The 20,361-nt window shown below is 27.8% G+C and overlaps 3 protein-coding genes across 6 annotated transcripts in view; 2 read left to right on the forward strand and 1 right to left on the reverse strand.

The window, feature by feature from the left end:
- The window catches only part of Glurib (Glutamate receptor IB), a 999,595-nt gene that overhangs the window by 727,206 nt on the left and 252,028 nt on the right, over nt 1-20,361 (forward strand). The gene's annotated exons all lie outside the window — the stretch shown is intronic.
- Nucleotides 1,767-14,350, forward strand: LOC143347961 (uncharacterized). Of its 3 annotated transcripts, none has more exons than XR_013080679.1 (9): nt 1,767-2,004; nt 5,679-5,925; nt 6,104-6,221; nt 6,295-6,439; nt 6,550-6,637; nt 6,734-7,100; nt 7,178-10,886; nt 11,544-11,878; nt 12,119-14,350. XR_013080679.1 is itself a non-coding variant. In XM_076777646.1 (9 exons), the coding sequence occupies exons 2-9, from the start codon at nt 5,374-5,376 to the stop codon at nt 12,166-12,168; spliced, it is 4,806 nt and encodes a 1,601-aa protein (XP_076633761.1). In that variant the 5' UTR covers nt 2,028-2,313; nt 5,345-5,373; the 3' UTR covers nt 12,169-14,350. The 3 variants fall into 3 exon arrangements, 1 of the variants encoding a protein (XP_076633761.1); XR_013080680.1 differs by lacking the exon at nt 1,767-2,004 and adding an exon at nt 2,028-2,313; XM_076777646.1 differs by lacking the exons at nt 1,767-2,004; nt 11,544-11,878 and adding exons at nt 2,028-2,313; nt 5,345-5,455.
- Nucleotides 18,389-20,361, reverse strand: part of LOC143347962 (uncharacterized) — a 29,608-nt gene continuing 27,635 nt past the window's right edge. For both annotated transcript variants that reach the window (XM_076777648.1, XM_076777647.1), the window contains exons 8-9: nt 20,183-20,272; nt 18,389-19,821 (exon numbers count right to left, since the gene is read on the reverse strand). The gene's annotated coding sequence lies outside the window, so the exon portion shown is untranslated. The remainder of the gene's footprint in view (nt 19,822-20,182; nt 20,273-20,361) is intronic.

Consider the following 20,361-nt stretch of genomic DNA (forward strand, 5'->3'; position numbering starts at 1 on the left):
ACTCCTCCAGTTTAAATTTAAATATATAACTAAGCAAATTGTGAACTTAATGTAACTTTTATATTCATACAATTCAAATTTCACAAACAGCGTCGTTTTTCTTTTATTAAAAAAATCCAAATAAATGTTCAAAACTTTCGAAATATTAGAAACTATATTAGAAGAAAGAAATGACGTAAGGAAGACGTGACTAAGTAAATGTAACTCTGCGTGATAGATTTTTGAATTATTTTTAATGAATATAAGTTACATCATAACTGCATGTAATATCGTTATCAAGGTGGTGACTAGAGTAACGTTAGGGGTAGGGATGAATTCTCCCTCTTGCCTCTGTGTTATTCCGCTAATCATTTTTCCAGTTCTGTATAGTACAACTGTATTTATTTATGTTTATGTGCATGCAAATTATTTTAGAAATCATCAATTTTACTCACCGTAACGATTCATTCGTACGTGTGATCTGAATCAGCTAACGACAAAATGAACGATGATTTCTTTTATTTTATCACCAGTTTTCTCTCAATGTGTCACATTATCCCTGCTGCTTCCTAGAACAGCTAGGGTAAATGTTTGCGTTAGTGGCTTTGCTCTAAATTTGTATATTTTTTTAGAAAAGGCTATACTTCGGTATTGAAAAGAAATGTAGATGGGGAAGTTGAAAAAGTAATGCCCTTTTGCATTTCTTTTTATAAACAGGACTAAAAATTTTAAGAAACTATAGTATCCATGGAGCGATCCCGATATACCTGCCGTGTACCGTAGGCGCGTTGCGTCTGCAAGGGGTCGCCGATTGTCTACTATTCACATCTGGGCGACCGACAAGAGAGCGTATATGTATAATGGGTAGAAAAAAAAGATTTGATTGAACCAATAACCCAGACCTAACTCATATATGCATAATATCGTATATAAAATACAGGCAAACCTAATCTAATCACTAAAACAAATTAGTTAAAACTAATAAGTTAATTTAATCAATATTTCGACAATTGGTTTTAGTGATTACATTTGGCTATTTTTTATGTCGTTTATATCGTGTGACATTATACATATATGAGTTAGGGTTTGTATATCATTGAAATTGGTTAAATTAAATGTTTTTGTCCACTCGTTACGTACGTTCGTGGCCCCTTGCAAAAATTTTTGCAAATATCTCAAAAACTAAGGCTGAGCGACAATTATTGTTGAGATAAAAGTTGTTCACAATCTCATTCTCTGTTACATACTCAAAAATCATCGGGATTGTCATACGAATACTATAATTTCTTAAAATGTTAAGCCTTTAATGTAAAAAAAATGCAAATTTTGTGAAAAACCATAAAAAAATACAGATTTACGGTAAAGTTACTAAAGTAAAGATTTCACGAACGTAAACATTAACGAATAAGAAAATATAAAATATAATGAAAACTATTGAAATATACGTATTACTTTCTAAAAAATATATAATATTATAATTAACTGCAATCGTCATCATATAAATATAACCGAGTAAGATTCGCTTCACAAGGGGGAATAAGAGCGATTGAATGTCATTCTCATTATGTCAGAGTTCATTCTCGAAATAGTGACACAATGAAAGAAATTATTATAACATTTAAACACATTATCAGTTTCCGCATTATTTAAATAGAGCAAATATTCAAAAGCTATTCGTAGTAAAATTCTTAAATAATTTCAATTCTATTTGATAATTGTGATTTTGCGTTAGGGTCCCTCAAAGGGTGCGCCCGTACCTGTTTTCACGCTTTAGCACCAATGCTTTGAAAGCTACGATCACGGCGGCGTTACCTTAGCGTCATTGCAAGGCATCGCGTTCACTCGATTTTCGAAGAACTGTCGTAAGTTTCGAGTACATCGACAGCAGACGGCGCAAGCCGCAGTAAAATATCGTCGCGTGCGACCGAGCGCTATTGCGAATACGAAAAACTGAAGCAATGAGAATGGTAATACACGGCAAAAAAACAGTGACTGTCGTACCCATTTAGCTTCATTTTGTTGCGGGTATGTATTAGTAGTATACGATATAAAATAGCCAAAAGAGTGGGGGGACATTCGGTCTCTGCGCTCTAGACACGCTTCCAGAAATAAGTTCGGATCAAGGGAAATTTGCGTACGTTTGTTATTGACTATTAGACCTCCAGATTTTCTGCATGACGCGTTTCAAACACCGACACGCGATCGTATCTAACGATTGCGGGAATGCGGGATTTTGTGCTAATTACTGTGTCGCGGTGTGGCTGATTATCGTTTAATTTGATTTTATATCCTTTTGTTTGGTCGGAATACCACGCTGGATGTGACTTAAGGAAAGTAGGTAGCGTTCCCTTTCTCATCCCGGTGTTTACTTTGTTACATATACAGTGCTAAAGAAAAGTATTGACACAGTGTACTTATTGAAATAAAACTGACCACAATTATGATGAGTGATAATACATGTATATTTCACATTTTAAATTATCGAAGTTCATATTTTAATTTCTGCATACCTAAATTAAAATAATATGATTAAATCTAAACAAATATATTAGATTGTCTGAATTGAATTCGTTCTTTTTATTCTATGACAGAAATTATTACAAATGTTAATAGTGTTGGAAATCTTTTCTTTTTATGATATTTTTCAAACTGCATTGGAGTTTTTTGTAAATATTATAATTTAGTTTCTTCTTTTCTTTACAATAACATTTCTTTTCTAAATTTTTGTTTATTGTTGTTGATATTTTAGAATAAAATTTACTTTGTTAACATAGAAAATTTTAAACCAAATTTAAAGATGTTTTTTTTTAGGATCCATACTTTTGCAAACATTAAGTTTTGTATTTATTATCAATAATTATTCTTTGTAAAAATATTGGAAATTCTCTTATGTTTGTTTGATATTCAAATATAGATAAGAACATACAAAATATATTTAATTTACATCTGCCAATATTGTCATTCAAACATAACTGACTTAAATGTATTAATCTACCATAAGTATATTTTATGCTATATATTTATTCAGCATGCACTCCTGGACAATTGCTCAGAAACTATGTAGAATTTCTCAAGTATAAAAAGTAATACGTAAAGCTCACAACGTAGGAGGAAAAAGCACGTTAGAAAATAAGAACAATCTTGCTAATATTCGCAATTTGCAGAAAAAAACATGTAAACACGAAGGGCAAAATGATAATACACTGAACTTTCTGTTGATATTATACAGTAGTTCACGATCTCTTGAGCAGTTGTGAACAGGTGTTGTTTATTACATGATCAAGCGTCGATATGGGTCATGGAAATAAGTTAAATGAGAGTGAGATTAGAGAGATCATTGAGCTGAAAAGTTGTAATTTGAATGTTTCTCAAATTTCAAAAATTGTGAAAGGAAGCCAAAAAGTTATATGTAATTTGTTGAAAGACCTGGCAAATTATGGCAAAAAAAAATTCTGAGAGGCCATTGTCTTTATGGGAATGAGATAAACAGGCCATTATACGAATTGCATTAAATTCTGCACTAACATCTCATAAAATTGATTGTCGATCAGGTGTGACAGCGAACATCCACAGTGTACGCTATGTTCTTCAGAGGTGTAAGTTTATTCAATGACTGAAGATGAAACAAAAACTCCCCTTAACAGAACAACACAAGAAGGAATGAGTAGCATTCACAAAGACCAGAATTCACTGGAAGTGAAAATGGAGAAGAATTTTATTTACGGACGAGAAAAAATTCAATTTGGATGGTGCTGATGGATTTTCGTATTATTACTATGATATACGAAAGGAAGAAATTGTAAGAGAATGATGACAAATGAGTGGTAGTGAGATAAGGGTTTGGGCCAGAATTGGTTATACAGGAAAACTGATATAAACTTCATTAATGGCAAAATGAACAGTAAAATGTATATAGATTTAATATTTGAGCAAATACATAAACATGCAGACAGGATTACAAAAGGAAATTTCATCTTTCAGCATGACAATGCTGCCGTGCATTGTGCTAAAATTGTAAAAGCATACCTTACAAATCAAAAGATTGCAGTTTTGCCATGGCCTGCCCACTTCCCCGATTTAAATATAATAGAGAATTGGGGTGAATTAGCATGTGCCATATACAAAAATGGAAGGCAATATCAGAATATACACGAATTAAAAGAAACCATCGTAAAAGAATGGGACAAATTACCCCAAGAAACATTAAAAAAACTGTATAAATCATTAATAAATTGAATGATTGAAGTCATTGAGAATAAAGGCAGTTATACTCATTACTAATTTCTATGTAAATTATGTTTCTAGAATAAATTTATCTAGGGATTTTGTAAATGTGCTATCATTTTGCCTTTGGTATTTACATGTTTTCTTCTGTGAACTGTGAATATTTGTGAGAGCGTTCTTGTCTTTTAACATGTTTCTTTTTCTTGCGTTTTGACCTTTACGTACTATTTATTACATTTGAAAAATTTTACGTTGTTTCCGAGCAATTAAAGATAGCACATGTGTGCTACCTTTTTGTCCAGGAGTGTAAATTTCTAGTAATGATTACTTATATACTGATAACTTTTTGTATGTTTTGTTTCCTGATGTAATAAAATATTACTATAAATATAATCTGTGTTCTCAGTTTCATCATAATTATAACTAGTTTTGTTTTCATTTAGGTACCATGTAAATACAGAAAATGTATCTGTATATAAACAAACAACAACAAACAGAAAACCTCATTCTTATTTAGTATGTTTTAATAAAATCCATTAAAAGAGTATAAACATATTTTTACATATTATTTCAATCTGACACTATTTCTATGAATGGACATAGAGTTTAACGAATTAATATAAATAATTTATAAACACATATAGATATAGATATGATATAATTTTTGAATCATAAGTTACTGTTTTATGTATAAAAGCTGAATAAGATAAAAATTATTTACAATAGAATCAGCCCCATAAATTTCAACAGTCTTTCTCCATTTCTAATAATTATATCTCAAAACCCAACATAGAGTTATAATTATTTTTGATGAAACTATAATTTAATGATATAATTTCTCAAAATTACTATATTATAATACAAGAAAGTTTATGTGATACCTTTATTAATAAAAATATACCAATTTTGTTTAATTTAAAACGCAATAAAATTTCTATGCAACATGAGTCTATTTTATTATCTGAAATCCTGTGCCGCAAAGAGTTAATATACTTCAAGATTGTTGAAATTGGCATCAATGCTATTATAAATAATTCTCCAAATATTAGAATATAATTATTAGACAGTACTATATTAAAAATTGACAAATCAGTTGACGTATAATATTATAATATTACAAGTATATTTGTTTTGTTTTTAGCATTTTTAGGTTTACTTTTAGTGGCAATTATGGCTCAGCCTACACAGGACATGGGTATAAGCAGTTCCTTTATCTTGAATGACAACTCATTAAATAATGAATCCTCAAATAGTAAATATTAATGTTAAAATATAACATGAGAGGTATAAATAGATAAATATATTTCCAATGAACATTCTTTCTCTACCTATTGTTATAAAAATATTAATCCACATAAAACAAATCTATGAATTACATTTTGTAATTTAGAATTCAATGTATATTTTGTACCTCTCATATAATTTTATATGTATAAGATAATTGGATATAAACTTAATTTTAATACTTTTTACAGAAAGCTGTTATAATAAAGATACAACAATGGCTGAAAGAAATGAGATAAACTTAGAACGGATACACAATGATTGCCTAAATGTATCCGGAAATTATGAAAATCAAGAACTTTTTAATAGTCAATCTATTGATGTTAAGACACCCAAAGTTATATTTCCATGGCTTATTAAATTTAATAAAGTGATGTGTTCATCTGTGGGAAGTAGAAGCTCTCAGCTGTTACAGCGTTTAATTTCTCTTTATACACAGTAAGATTATTATTTTCTTCAGAAACGAAAGTAAAAAGGATTGGACTTAAATTTTTGTTAAGTTTTAGACATTGTTAAAAAAAAATTGAGAGTACATAGTTTGAGGTCTTTTCATCCATAAACTATTTATATCATTTTAATATATAACTGAGGCATAATGGACATTTATATATTTCAGGAACATTTTAACTAGTATAAATACATATTGTGAAAAAGCACTCCATATGATACAGTTAAAGAATCATATAAATAGTACCTTAACATTTTTTCATATTTACTGGCATGAAATTAAAGAGGTACTATCAAAAATTATTACTTTAAAATATATTTTATAAGAGTATTAAAAATTTACTAATTATTTTTTTACAGTATGTTGGTGATTGTGATATATACTTAAATGCAATGTCAGTATTGTTAGGAATATATATAGATATGGAGCTTAAAACTTTTAGGCACACTAAAGATTCTTCTTCGGTAATTGCAAAACTTCTTTCAGCATTGTGGATATATTTAGGTATGTTAAAATAAGGAATATGTGATGAAAGATTATAATAAAACGAATAAAATTTTTTTGTAGTTAGAAAGACGAATGCTATTATTACGTAATATTAAATTTCATTTTAGATAATTCAGAGAAGCATATCTTTAGAGTGCTACTTAAACTTAAACATATTACTAAAAAATATACTAAACTATGCGACCCTATATTCATGTACGTAACTATTTAATATTCTTCACGTATTATTCAATTCAAAATAAAAATATTTTCTACATAATATATTTCATACAAAATTTTGTCTTATATTAGGAGAAGCATCACAAACTTAAAAAGAAGGGTAAAATCTTTGACAGACATAGATTACATCAGATATTTGCTTATTTTAAAAATATGGAAAAGAATGAAGGAAAACCTTAAAGAGAAAAAAGAAGTAAATAAAATGGCTTTAATGATCCTAGGTCCATGTACGCCAAAAATGCGCGACGAGTTATTAAAGATCATACCAAAACCACCCACAGGACACGAAAATGAAACACTTTGGTTACTACAATCAAATGTATTTGATTTAAAAACAGCATGTAATAATTTCTTAGAATTTGAAGATGCACTGTCTGTTCCACTCAAAGATTCTCATTTAACAAGAAATGCAGATTTGAAAAATTTCCAAAAATCACAGGTAATTTCCAGATATTGTAACGTGTCATTCATTCGATATATCTTTTATTTTTAATTTTTCAATTTTTACATTTATAGATTATTTCATTATGTGGTATAAATTATATTCAAGAATGTACTATAAATTATGAATTAAACAAAAGCGAAATGAACTGTGTTCAAAATAGTAATTCTATCCAAAATGAAGTAAATTGCACTAAATCTGCTAATAAAATTTTTCCTACGAAAAAAAACAACAAATTTAAGAAATATAAAAAAACATCAAAGCTAAAACCCGGAGAAATAATATTAATCGATTTAACTGAAGAAAATGAGTCATTACGAGTAGATAAAAGCAAGAAAAAAAAGTCTAAAAGAAAATTAGAATGGTTAAAAATGACGAAGAAAAAATATAAAGTAGAAAAGCAAGTTGATGAAGTGAAGTGTAAAAATCTAGTGGAAATTGCCAATGCCCATAGCACAGAGAATTCAGAATATTCTGTGAATAAAATCCTTTTAGAATATTTACCAATTTCAGACAATAAAGTTAGCGAAAGTACAGAAAGTTGTTGTAGTTTGGTAGAACAAGAGCCACTACGAGATAATATTCATTATATTGATTCTCAGAATATACACGATTACATTTGCAATAAAAGATCTAAAGAATTAAAATGCACGTTTCAGCATAAACAATGTGATATCTGTACTTTATCGTTAAAGCAAAGTGATATACAACACAATAAAGTTTTATCTTTATTGAAACTTTTAAATCCAGTTGGACAAAATATTAAAGAACCAAAAACCATATTAAACTTATTTAGGGAGAGTAGAGAACAGAATATGTCTTTTCAAGATACACTTTTTTCTAGAAGTGCAGCCAATGAATCTAGCGAAATAAGTACTCTGGGTAAGAATTTTGGGGAAGAATCATTTTCACAACCAGAAAGTTCTATAGAAACGATACTCTTGTCAAAAGAGTGCCAGAACAGTATTATAAATACTCAGTCTATAAAGCAAGAGTTACCAACAAGTACAGATTATGGTGCGACAGAAGCTGATGCTTACTGTCGAAACGAATCTGAGAATGTACAAAACGATTTTCGTTTACCTGACTCTAGATTTCTGAATACTAGTTCGCAAATAACGGAATCTGTGAAGCAAACGGTCTCGTGCGATTGCAGTAAGAAAATTGAAGTAAAACCTTTTGTCTGTCATAATTTTAGTATATTTAATACGACAAAGAGTGAGGATACGACGCAAACTACAGTACGCGATAACACTATGGATATGAAATCAATTTCCGATAAAAATATAATGTGCATGCTGAGCGATTTAGACAAATGCATGGACGTTTTAAATCGTATCGGTGAACACATTATGACTGTGCACGCAGAAAAACAACGACCGGAGTGTTTAAGCAACACTGACACGTGCACAGTTTCCACTACAGTTTCCGGGGATCAGATTGTAAAGTCATCGTTAGGTTGGACACTGGGTGGTAACCAGGAAACGAACGGAGTGCTAAATCAGCGAAAATGTGATTCAGACATTTGTAAAAAACTAACGATTTCATCTTCGCAACCAAAGGAATTACATTCCTACGAAAAGGATCATAGTACTTTTTCTGAAAATAAGTTATTCGAAAGTTTTGTTTGTAGTCACATTAAATCTGAATTTGAACAGGTTATTAAAGAGGAAAACAGCGAAAGTTTTGAAATTATAACAGATCGGCCACGGAAAATAGGTGAGCATAAAGTTGCTATGATAACAAATAACCAAGCACATACAAGCGAATCTTTAGCATATGATATAAAAAGTACTGAGAATCTGACCGAAAACTTACATTACGAGTCTATGTTGCAAGATTTTTCATTGAAAACCGACATAGCAAAAACACATTTTATAGATGAATTCGAAAATATTGATATTTTAGACAGTATTCTGAATGGAGATATGACTATGGAAGACGAACAAGAAATTTTGGAAAACTCACAATCCTCGTTAATTTCGCCAATTAATTACGATAATTCAAATAATGTGTTGAATTGTATTACGGAATTTTTCTCGCAAGCTGAACATATATACAAAAATGAAAAGGGCGAAAAAAATATTACTTCGGACGTAGATAATTCTATAACACCATTACCCGAAGGTAGTCTTGGAACAATGGGAATATTAAACTCTTTATTAGATTTCGAATTAACAAATATGGATTCTCCTCCAAACGATTTTATGTATTCGAATGTACAAACAGTTAATCCGCGATTAATTAAAAAGAGTTTCGAGGGAGAGATTTTTTCGGTAAAAGATAGCACTATTTCGGAATTAAATTCTCATATGAAGAAAACGGTTATAGTTGAAAAAAACAATAAAGATGATGTGCTTCCACGAAAAGAGAAGGATAATCAAAACGATCCTATCGACAGTAGTGTGAATGTAGTTGGATTTGGATTAAATTCTAATAAGGAAGAAACGCTTGAATTTCCTTTGTTAATTAAAGATATATCATCTTTTTCCAATCAGCCAACTATCTTAGCCAATTCGGATAACATATCTTCCGAACTAAAAGAACCGCTTCCTAAATCCAGTCTTTCTGGTCCTGTTGATAAACTTAATACCGATACTGTAATAGAAAAATCTTACGTTTTTCAAAAAGAAGATATGATTAATGAAGTTCATTCTTTCGGTGATTCAGTAAATCGTGTTTCGTCTGAAATGTGTATTTCCAATGATGTTTCATCAAATGCTGTAATGAATTGCACAAGTCAACAAGATGATTTTTTGTCATCGCATAAGCATACTTATATGGAACTTAGAACAAGTCCTTTGGCGATAAAACAACCTTCAGATTCTGACTTATTGTCTTCCACAGATTTAATACCATGTAACACTGTTGCAACTTCACAATATGAATTTATAGAATGCGAAAATTCTTTGAAACAAAGAAATATTCAGAAAAATATACAACATAATTGTAAAGAACAGCAAAATCATATTATGAAACATAGAATAGAAGTTAGCGCACAATCTAGATCATCTAAGCGAAAAGTGAGATATAAAAAGAAGATTAAAAAGGAGGAGAAAGAAGAAGAAATACCATCATCTGTTGAACCTAATTCGGATGAAGTGAGCCTAAGGTGTTCACAACTGACTATTATCAATCCTCTGAATCATAAGGATATTCAAAGCACGTGCGAATTGCCACTATCGTCATTTCACACGTCATATCGTAAAAAATCACCTCACACTTTATGTACATCTAGAAATATGTACAAGCAATTGAAGTGTGTAGGTATTCAGCAGTTGAGAAATATGTCTCCACGAAAGCAACAAATTTTACTAAACTATCACGGAGATTCTACAACGAATACAATCTTCAAGGAAGATCCCAAACTGGAGAACCCTCAACACAACACGGAAGATAACGTCTGGGAAGATTCAAGTGTATTATATAGATCTGTGGAAAAGCCACATACACCAGGTAGCAAGACTTGCTTTAAACATTTTAAAATGAATATAAAGGTCGACACGGATATTACAAAAGTGAATTTTACCACAGATAAACATATAACTGAAGTTTCAAATAATATTCTCATTAAATCTGGTATCAAATGGACATTACAAAACATAGATGCGCAATCATCGAAGTTTATTAAAAAACAAATAGTTCCAACACTAGATGAAGAAACGCCCGTGAAGAAAAGGAAATTGGCTTCAAAGTTTTCACCAACTTTAGAAGCAAATACGGTTGTTTGTTCTATAAATCAGCAGGAAGCACAAAAAAAACATTTTGTTTCTGCAAAGAAAGGTAAATTTATTCTGATGCTTTTTTTAATCTTATTTTGCTTTAAATACAAATTGGTGCTCATTTAAAGTATTAATTTCGTATTTAATATAATTTAAGTATGTCATCATTTTATACAGGGTGTTTGGCTACCCCTGAGAAAAATTTTAATGGGAGATTCTAAAGGCCAAAATAAGACGAAAATGAAAATACCAATTTGTTGCTTAAGGCTTCGTTAAAAAGTTATTAACTTTTAAAGTTTCGCTTGTACAACGGCAATCTGCGAACAGCTGCGTACACGTGATAGTGGTTCTCACTCAGATAACTGTGAGGCTTTCGATACGTAAACCAGTAGTTTCTCATGCTGAGTGAGAATCACTATCACCCGCACGCAGCTGTATGCAGGTTGCCTATCTACAGACGAAAATTTAAACGTTAATAACTTTTTAAAGAAGCCTCAATCAGCAAATTAGTATTCTTGATTTTCGTCTTATTTTGGCTTGTAGAATCTCCCATTAAAATTTTTTCCAGGAGTGGCCGAACACCCTGTACAAATATGATTTATTTATAATGCACATACTTGCAATTCAAAATTTTAATAAAATTAAATTTTTGTCGAAAGTATATAATTGACTGTAAATAAAAGCATCAGTAATATAGTTTTGTACTTTCATAAATTAGAATCTTCAAAGTGGCAAATAGTTTCTAATATCTACATGGAAGATCAACAACGGAAGATTTTATTTCTCTATTTTAAGCAGCTTATAATTATATTATAGTCAAAATCTTTTATACGAACAAAAGTATAATTATACATAGTAGAACTATTTTGATATGAATTTACAATTCAAGATTGATATTTCTATTTAAAAATTGTAGTATTGCTAGAATTTAAATGAGCCAAGAAGTGATAACGTGTTATATACTTACATTTTTCAACAAGGTTAAAACTTAAAACACAATTTATACAAATATTCACAAAATCTTGTTGCTTGTACAAATTTAATATTGATCAGGTAAGTCTAACTCGTATATTCATATAGATTTCTAAACGATTCGCAGTTACAACAGAAAATAGTAAAAACAAATTGTCATTAATTCTGATTAAAAGAAAGCTCAGTCATTCGAAATTTTTAATAATGTATACTAAATGTAATACTCAATTCTTGTTAGCATATTTTATAAATATACTATTTTCTTTTTTAAATAAAATATTAACATAAAATTATTTTATAGTAATTACGTTTTGTTTACAGGTTTCATATATACAAATAGGAGGAAAAATATGGTAGGTGAGTACACGTAAAATGTGTACAATGTTTCTAAAATAAGCCTTACCTGCCCATTAATATAAAGGAGCATTTAAAATATATTTGCAAATAAATTTCTATAAGGTTTATAAACTTCATAGAATGGAGAAATACTACTAAAGGAACATTATCAAAATGTATGTGCAGTTTCGTCAGAATAAGGTGAATATGGTTTCCAAAGATTTCAAGAATTGCAGTTACCAATAAAATAATCTATTCAATTTTTAAATCAGTGCAGTCCATGGGTTCAGTCTTTTACACTGCAAGCTCCATAAACACCAGGTTTTCATGATAATGACCAGTTATAATATGTGCAAATTTTAGATTTAAAATTATAAGGATTAATTTACTATAATTATTATGAAATATAAATTTTGCATATTTTTATTGATCCAGCAAAGTAAATTTGCAGAATTATAACACGTTCTAATTTTTAAAAATGACATTATTTTATTTGTAGCATCAGTTACAAGAAGACTATATTATAATTATACTTTTAATAATGATATTGTGATTACGAGACTTTTCTTTTCAATTTCAATGAATCCTTGCTATATTTGTTTATTTATATATGAAAGTGATTTTAAGAGATGAAACTTTTATTACGAATTTTATTCATCGGATCTACTACTAAAGATATTGAAAACTTTATAATCATATTTTTGATATTTGTTTTGTGAAAATAATAATTCTTTTTGTTGTAAATTAAAAGTCAGATTTTGTTACCACAACTAGTGTATACGAAAATATAATTTCACCTCTTAAAATTGTACAATTATCGCTAATAAAGAAATATATGTATACCTTATTGGACTTGAAACTAAAAGTGTCGTTGACTACGGTATTACAGATTATACGTAAAAGCATTATTGTATCTTCTAGTAATGTATGACCTCCAAAGAATTTTTAAATAACGGGTTTTGTCTTGCAAAAATTTTCTATTTGTAGTGCAAACAAAGACACATACTGTGATTAAGTATACCCATTAGAATTAGAATTTTCAAAGCGAAATTCTTGAACAAGTATGTAGAATACTTCCAACTATTACCTATATGTCATATAATTAATTGTTTCAAATCGTTCAATTTCTTTAAAGTATTCAACTTTTTCATGCACATAGCTGTAAATAATCATAACAAAGTATGCTTTTAGACAAAGTTTATATAAGAAAGCATATTATTGATCTCTCCAACAATATTTAGAATATATTCTTTGTACAGTTTTAGTTATTTTATTTATACTTTGTCTGATTATTGTTAGGTTTTTAATGGTACAAATTATTAAGCCGTAAGCAAACGATTTTAAACATCTAATTTATGTATTACGTAATTTGTAGTATTATGTTGAGGCTATATTCATTATTTACATTTATTTTAGACTGAATGCAGTATAGTATTTTTTTAAAATAACAATATTAAAGAAGATATATATTGCCAAATATTTTTTTAAATTAATTTAAATTACATAACAAAGTGGGGAAAGTGCATTAGACTGCAGTGTTTTAAAGAAATATTTTATGGTTCTAGATTTTTAATTTTTTCTTAAAGCAAACAGCATTAAATAATGTTGATATCAATTATCAAGTCTTACAAGCTTTGCTAAAAAAGCAATACCTGTTAAAATTTCACAAAAATTAATTATTGGTTATTAAATTGATAGAAATCATTGGTAATTAAACGAGAAATTTTGTGCATTGATATCTATATAAAATTACAGAAACTAAATATTCTTATATAACTCGTTCTTATTTATTTTTATTCATGATATTTAAATCATAAAATATCGCATATGTTGAATAACATTATTCAATGCTATTAAATGTTGCATACTTATTGTGATATTAAACATCAAGTAACAAGAAACCATTTTAGAATTCAATTATTTTTACTGTTTCGCCTTCTATTATATAAGAATTATAATAAATTCTGATTGAATTAACAATAGGTACTACTGTTAGAGCAATTATTACGAAGGTTTAGCTTTATTTCATGTAAGTAATAACGTAGAGGTAATGGCAAGAAATAAGTATATTATGTTCGTATTAAAATTCATCACTGATTGATGAAACTATGCACTAGTTTTTAAATGACATCAAAGTTAAACAATCAATGCAAATGAAGAATAATATTAACGTAGTTGATATTCTTTTTTCTATTAACAAAATCTTACAATTTTTTTTTTTAAATACAGGAGTTTCTAAAAGTCCTTAATAGAGAATTTTCAGTATTTGTAAATTATTATTAGTAATAAAATTGTTAATATTGTTTAGCATCTAGTTGTTAAATATGGAATAGTGTATAGTTTCATATTAACAGTGAAGTTAACTATTTGTTGTATACAATTTTTAAGAAAACTAAATAGTCAAACATCTGTACCTTATGTTTCTAAGTACTCTTTAAACTTTGACTACTTCCATTTGCTATTTACCAACACTAGTAATATTTTATAGATTACAACATTTTTAGTACTAAACTTACTAATTTATTATTTAACTTTTAGTTAATAGACAATCCACGTGATTACCTTGCTACAATTGTTTCTTTAATTCATTTTTGGAATTATTTTTAGATATTTTATAAATTAAATTGTAAGTTATTCTATAAAATTATTACTTTTCTATTACATTTTTCAAGTAATGAAAATACCTTGAGTATATATGTCCTTCAGTATTTGATAGTACTTTTAAATATAATATTACCTCGTAATTTAACCATGAAAAAAGTTATTCGCCTATAATTTTTATAGAAGCGCAATAAAAACTATTTTATATCCTGAGATTCATAAGTAGTGATATAAGTATAGAGGCATGAACGGCCTTTTGTATTTTATAGACAGCTGTATTCTCGTTGGAATATTTAAGAACTGGATGCAAGAGACATCATTATCAAAATTTACTTATTGCAAAAGACACATTAATAAGTCATTAGACATAAACGGTGTATAGAATAATACAAAAGCATACATATTTATGTTGCACAAAGGAAAATTACTCACAATTTCTCATTTAATTTAAGCAGGTAGATACAGAACTTTTATAATATTTTCCGAAAATCTGGTTTCCTCATAACATATTTTTTTACATTTATTACTAGACTATTATAATTGTAGACAGTTGTGTGAAAATTTGTACACTTTTATAGGTATTCGATTGTACAAACATGAAATGACACATTTTATCTCACAAAATTAACCCATTAGTGCCTAGACTTCTTTTCGTTTTTAAGATGCAAACTAAATTTTAATAGTTTGTTGTTAACCGGCATTTTGGTTAGTGGTAACAGATATGTACAACAATAATACTGTTTGTTTATTATTGTAATTCTATAAGTTTTTTTTTTATTTAAAGAAGGAACAAACGTTGAAAAATGAAGAAGATTATAATTTATGCATATTATATTTATGCATTGATTTATTATATGCCTACCTTCCATACATACATTCTTATTTTTCGTATTACCTTATTCGAGAGTTAAATTACATTAATAAATTTTAGAAGTAGGACTGAATAAGCAGCTACTATGCAGATAATAGTAAGCCCCGTATTTGATTAGTAAATTGTTATATTCTTTAAAATATTATACATTAAATATATAAGTTGATTAAAATGTAATTTTGCGATAATAAAACAATACTTCCATTATTGTAATTAATTGACAACGTTTTTACTAAAATAAAATAGTAGACTTTTAATTTAATCAATATCTAATAAAACATTTGTTCCATGTACTTAAATTACTGATAATGTTTTGTATCATTAAATGTTTATACAATCGTATAATCAAAGCGTTTCAAAATATACGTAAAAGGAAAATCCGGAATATTTTGAAAATAATGTAAATCAAATAATTTCGTAGTTTTTAATTTTCAAAATGTTTATGGTTGCAAATACAACATTAGGATTATAAGAATATGATTTTTATGTATGAGAAATGAAATATGTGTGATTATATTTCTTTAAACAGAGCCATATGTGAAGAAATGAACATAGGTATTATTATTAACATTATTACTCTGTACACGCCAGTGTTAGTCAAATTTTGTAATTTTATATGGTTTATGTAACTTACATGAAGTATGAAATTACATTAGATAACTCATAATGTACAATGCAGAGACTGAAAAACAGAATAAAACTTCTTTTTTTAAGAAATCATCAATGTTAAAATTTTCCATTTTCTTCTACAATACATTAAATATTATTGGATATCGTTAGAACTGTTAGTTAAAGTTGTTTATTATGATACACTTTCATGTTGTTTATATGTATATACAGTGGCGGTTATATACTTAAGAATAAGTTACAAATAAATTTGATATGTACGGGGTATTCGGCTACCCCTGGGAAAAATTTTAATGGGAGATTCTAGGAGCCAAAATAAGACGAAAATCAAGAATACTAATTTGTTGATAGAGGCTTCGTTAAACAGTTATTAACGTTTAAAGTTCCGCCTGTAGAACAGCTGCGCGCACGTGATAGTGGTTCTTATTCAGCATAAGAAACTCTACTTGCTGACGTACCGACAGTTTTACAATTTTGTGGGTGAGAACCACTATCATGCGTACGCAGTTGTTCGCGGATTGCCGTTTTACAGGCGGAATTTTAAATGTTAATAACTTTTTAACGAAGCCTCAATCAACAAATTGATATTCTTGATTTTCGCCTTATTTTGGCCCCTCGAATTTCCCATTAAAATTTTTCCCAGGGGTAGCCGAACACCCTATATATGTCTGTAAAAAATGTTGCATAAGAACTTACAATCTCAAGAATTCGCAATCCTAGTGTACACATCGGAGCAAATGTTTTTTCGTATCCTAAGAAATAAGGATTGGTACACATATTTTGTCTGTAGCGTCAGTTTTTGCAGTAGATACAAAAGTTATTGTATTAGAGTTTAATAATTAGACGACAGTAATAAACATCTATCAGTCTGTATAGAAAAGTTTGTGTAGTTAAATGTATTCAAGACAGTATTAATACTTAAAAAAAGAATTAATAGGAACGAATTGAACCAATAGAATGATACATTAATGTAATCTATGTAACGAAAATATAGTTAAGTTTTAAAAGAAAAAAGTTGACCAATTATGTGTTTACGTATTATTAATAAAAAATAAAATGTAAAGTCTGACAAACTTCCCACCCGCGATACCTATTTTGATTAAACTAAAATCAAACACAATATTATTAAGAATGTATTTAATTATTTAATAATCATTTTACTAATTTAATATGTAAATATAGTTCCAACTATATAGCATTTGGTCCTATTCAAAGTCATAAATAAGATATTAAAATTTTCGTTTAAAAATAATTATCAATAAAGAAAGCTTTATAATTGTTTAACATTATAACATTTATAACATTGTTTTCTCTTTTTTATTTGAAACGCTTAATAAAGAGACTTTACTGTATATGGCCGTCACTGTACATATGTGTATTTATTATTGATGTATATACAACATATAAACAAACAGTATGAAATAATATAAAATTATGTAATATTAATTATAGTTTTGTGAAACTTGATAAATATATTCTAATAAATTATCACTGCTGTTTCATTACATTATTGATATTACATACATCAATTTTTATTGTGATATTTAAATGCACTTAAATGTAATTATATTTACAATTATTATTCACAAAATATTATATACATTTTTATATACATTTTAATGTTAAATAATTTAGATATTTGTGGCTTCTACACTTTTTTTTAAAACAATCGATAAAAAATATTTTCCATACGTGAAAACCTACAATTTTTCTAATATGTGTATATCTATTCTATATTTCATGAGATTTAAAATGGTTTGATTTATCATTTAACTTCTCTATAAATAGTGATTATATCAAACTATAAAATGTAAACAATAGTGTGCGGAGATAATAAAAATTTAAAAACATTTATGAATATATAAAATAAGTATATTAAAAATACATTTTACATAATATATTGAAAAATACAATCAGGTATTACCATAAATGAAATTAAAATCTCGTGAAGCTATGACTTCTCGAAGTTAAAATAAAAAAAATTAAATATAAAAAGATATTAAAGAAATATTAGAACGATTACGCTATTATAAATTACTATGTCTAAACCCTGATCGTAAACGTAAAATATTTACGCTGAGGACGTAAATTTGAGGTAAATGTGTTTGCAATATAATTTTCTAAAAAAATCCAGTCTATGCATTACGCAATGCATGTAATTTACAAATATAGGTAAATACAAGTTTATTCGTCATTATGACAAAGTCTTCTACACATACACATTACTCAATTTTTTATGAACACGATATCATAATGAGTGAGGCATCCGATGTAATATCACTACACTAAATTAATATTTCAGAATATTAGACTTTCCATAACAAATGCTTTGCGTATAGGATAATTTTATATGTAACTATTCCATTCCATACATATTCCATGTATGTACATGAAAATATCTGGTAATTTCTCGATCACCTGATTTCGACTACATCAAATTATAATTTCATTTATGTTGAACTTAAAACTATCAGACTTATCATTTTAGAATTCAATAAATAAATGGTAACAATAAAGAAAAAACAGTACCTAACAAATGCGAGTTAATATCGAGGGTTTTTTTGTTAATTTAACGTGAAACTTAGGGCTATTTGAAATTTTTGGAATTGAGACGAAATTTTACAACTGTTATTTATATGAAAGTGAAGTAGTATAATTTGATTACGATCGTTTTTATGAGGAACAAATTAACTTATATTTCTTAGTGACATAGAAACTAAACTCTTCATCGTGCCTGTGATGAAGTATTCAACTAATAACACGATTTGTTGTACAAAAAAATATTTGTTTGTATAAGCTGAGTAACACTAATCAATTAATAATCACAGACATAATATCAAATACGGAGAAATGGCACTAACGTATGTAAATGATCTTATATTTTGAAAATGACTAAACACAACTGTTGTGTTTAAGTAAGAGCAACATTTTACTATCTATATCATTGACTTCAATATTAAAATTGTTAAAGGAAATGTTTAAGAAAATGTCTAGAAAAACTGAACATTAAGTGATCGTATTACAATTCATAAGAATTTTAACTATTTTCACTATTTCTTTTTCTCTTTGAATTTCTTTGAGCCATACTCCATTCACATTTGGAAAAAATAAGAGAATAATTCAAAAAATATATATGTTGAATTTTTTAAGCATAAATTATGTAAAGGTGTTATAAATTCGTGTGTCGTAGCAAATGACTTTTCCTGTGGCAAAGCTCTATCGTTTTGATGAATATATAGTTTAAAGTATGTACTTTAATTCTATGTGATGTTATTAACTTTAATCTGAAGTTCGTGAATACATATTGTTTTATCGTAGTTTTTTCTTTTAAAGTAAAAGTGTTTTAATTCGTAATTAAAAGCCAATGACTAGCCATGCTATCTGCATTTTGATATCTACATGTATATTTTTAATGAATCATGCTGCCAGTAGTATTAAGGAGACATCATGATATTGCAAAAGGTTGATTTTCCTGTTCTACTGTTACATGGAGGTTCAATTACTTCTATGTGATTTGACAAATTGATTGACACCATACTCTCAAGCTAAGTATTTCCTTAAAGTTCTTGAGTTTGAGGAAATAATTAGTCTGGAATAAAAATATTATTAAATACTTAATTGATTGGGTAATAAAGTACTTCTTCTTATTAATACTTCACATTTTGATATAAAACAAAAGAATGAAAAAGAAAATTTTGAATATGTAAAAGTAAACCAGACATAATATATAATTTATGTATATAACAATATAAGATAATAATAGCTCATATTGATTGCAATAAGTAAGCCTAGAATATTAAAAAAATTCTACAAAAATTAAATTATTCTATACAAAATATTGTAATACACAATAATTATTACTTCTAGACGTACTTATTGTACAAAAAATGTAATTAATCATGAATATAGAAATATTACTAGAAGATATATTATTTTTTTTTTAATCTTACCTACACAAATCATTTTTTTATTAAAATTTAATTTTGTCTTCAGCCTGGATTTCTTATTTCTCTGAATTTATATAAATCTTTTTCATCAAACTGAAAAATTAAAATACTCATTAAATTGTAAAAGTTGTAGCCTTCAAATACTAAAAAATAATGTTCATAAGATTAATTTCGTGTTATAC

The sequence above is a fragment of the Colletes latitarsis genome, chromosome 11 (assembly GCF_051014445.1).
Source record: "Colletes latitarsis isolate SP2378_abdomen chromosome 11, iyColLati1, whole genome shotgun sequence".
NCBI lineage: Eukaryota > Metazoa > Arthropoda > Insecta > Hymenoptera > Colletidae > Colletes > Colletes latitarsis.

Coding starts and splice junctions, on each gene's coding strand:
- LOC143347961 (XM_076777646.1), top strand. CDS start 5,374: ATGGCTCAGCCTACACAGGACATGGGTATAAGCAGTTCCTTTATCTTG. Junction 5,456..5,678: donor AAATAATGAATCCTCAAATA/GTAAATATTAAT, acceptor TACTTTTTACAG/AAAGCTGTTATAATAAAGAT. Junction 6,638..6,733: donor CTATGCGACCCTATATTCAT/GTACGTAACTAT, acceptor GTCTTATATTAG/GAGAAGCATCACAAACTTAA.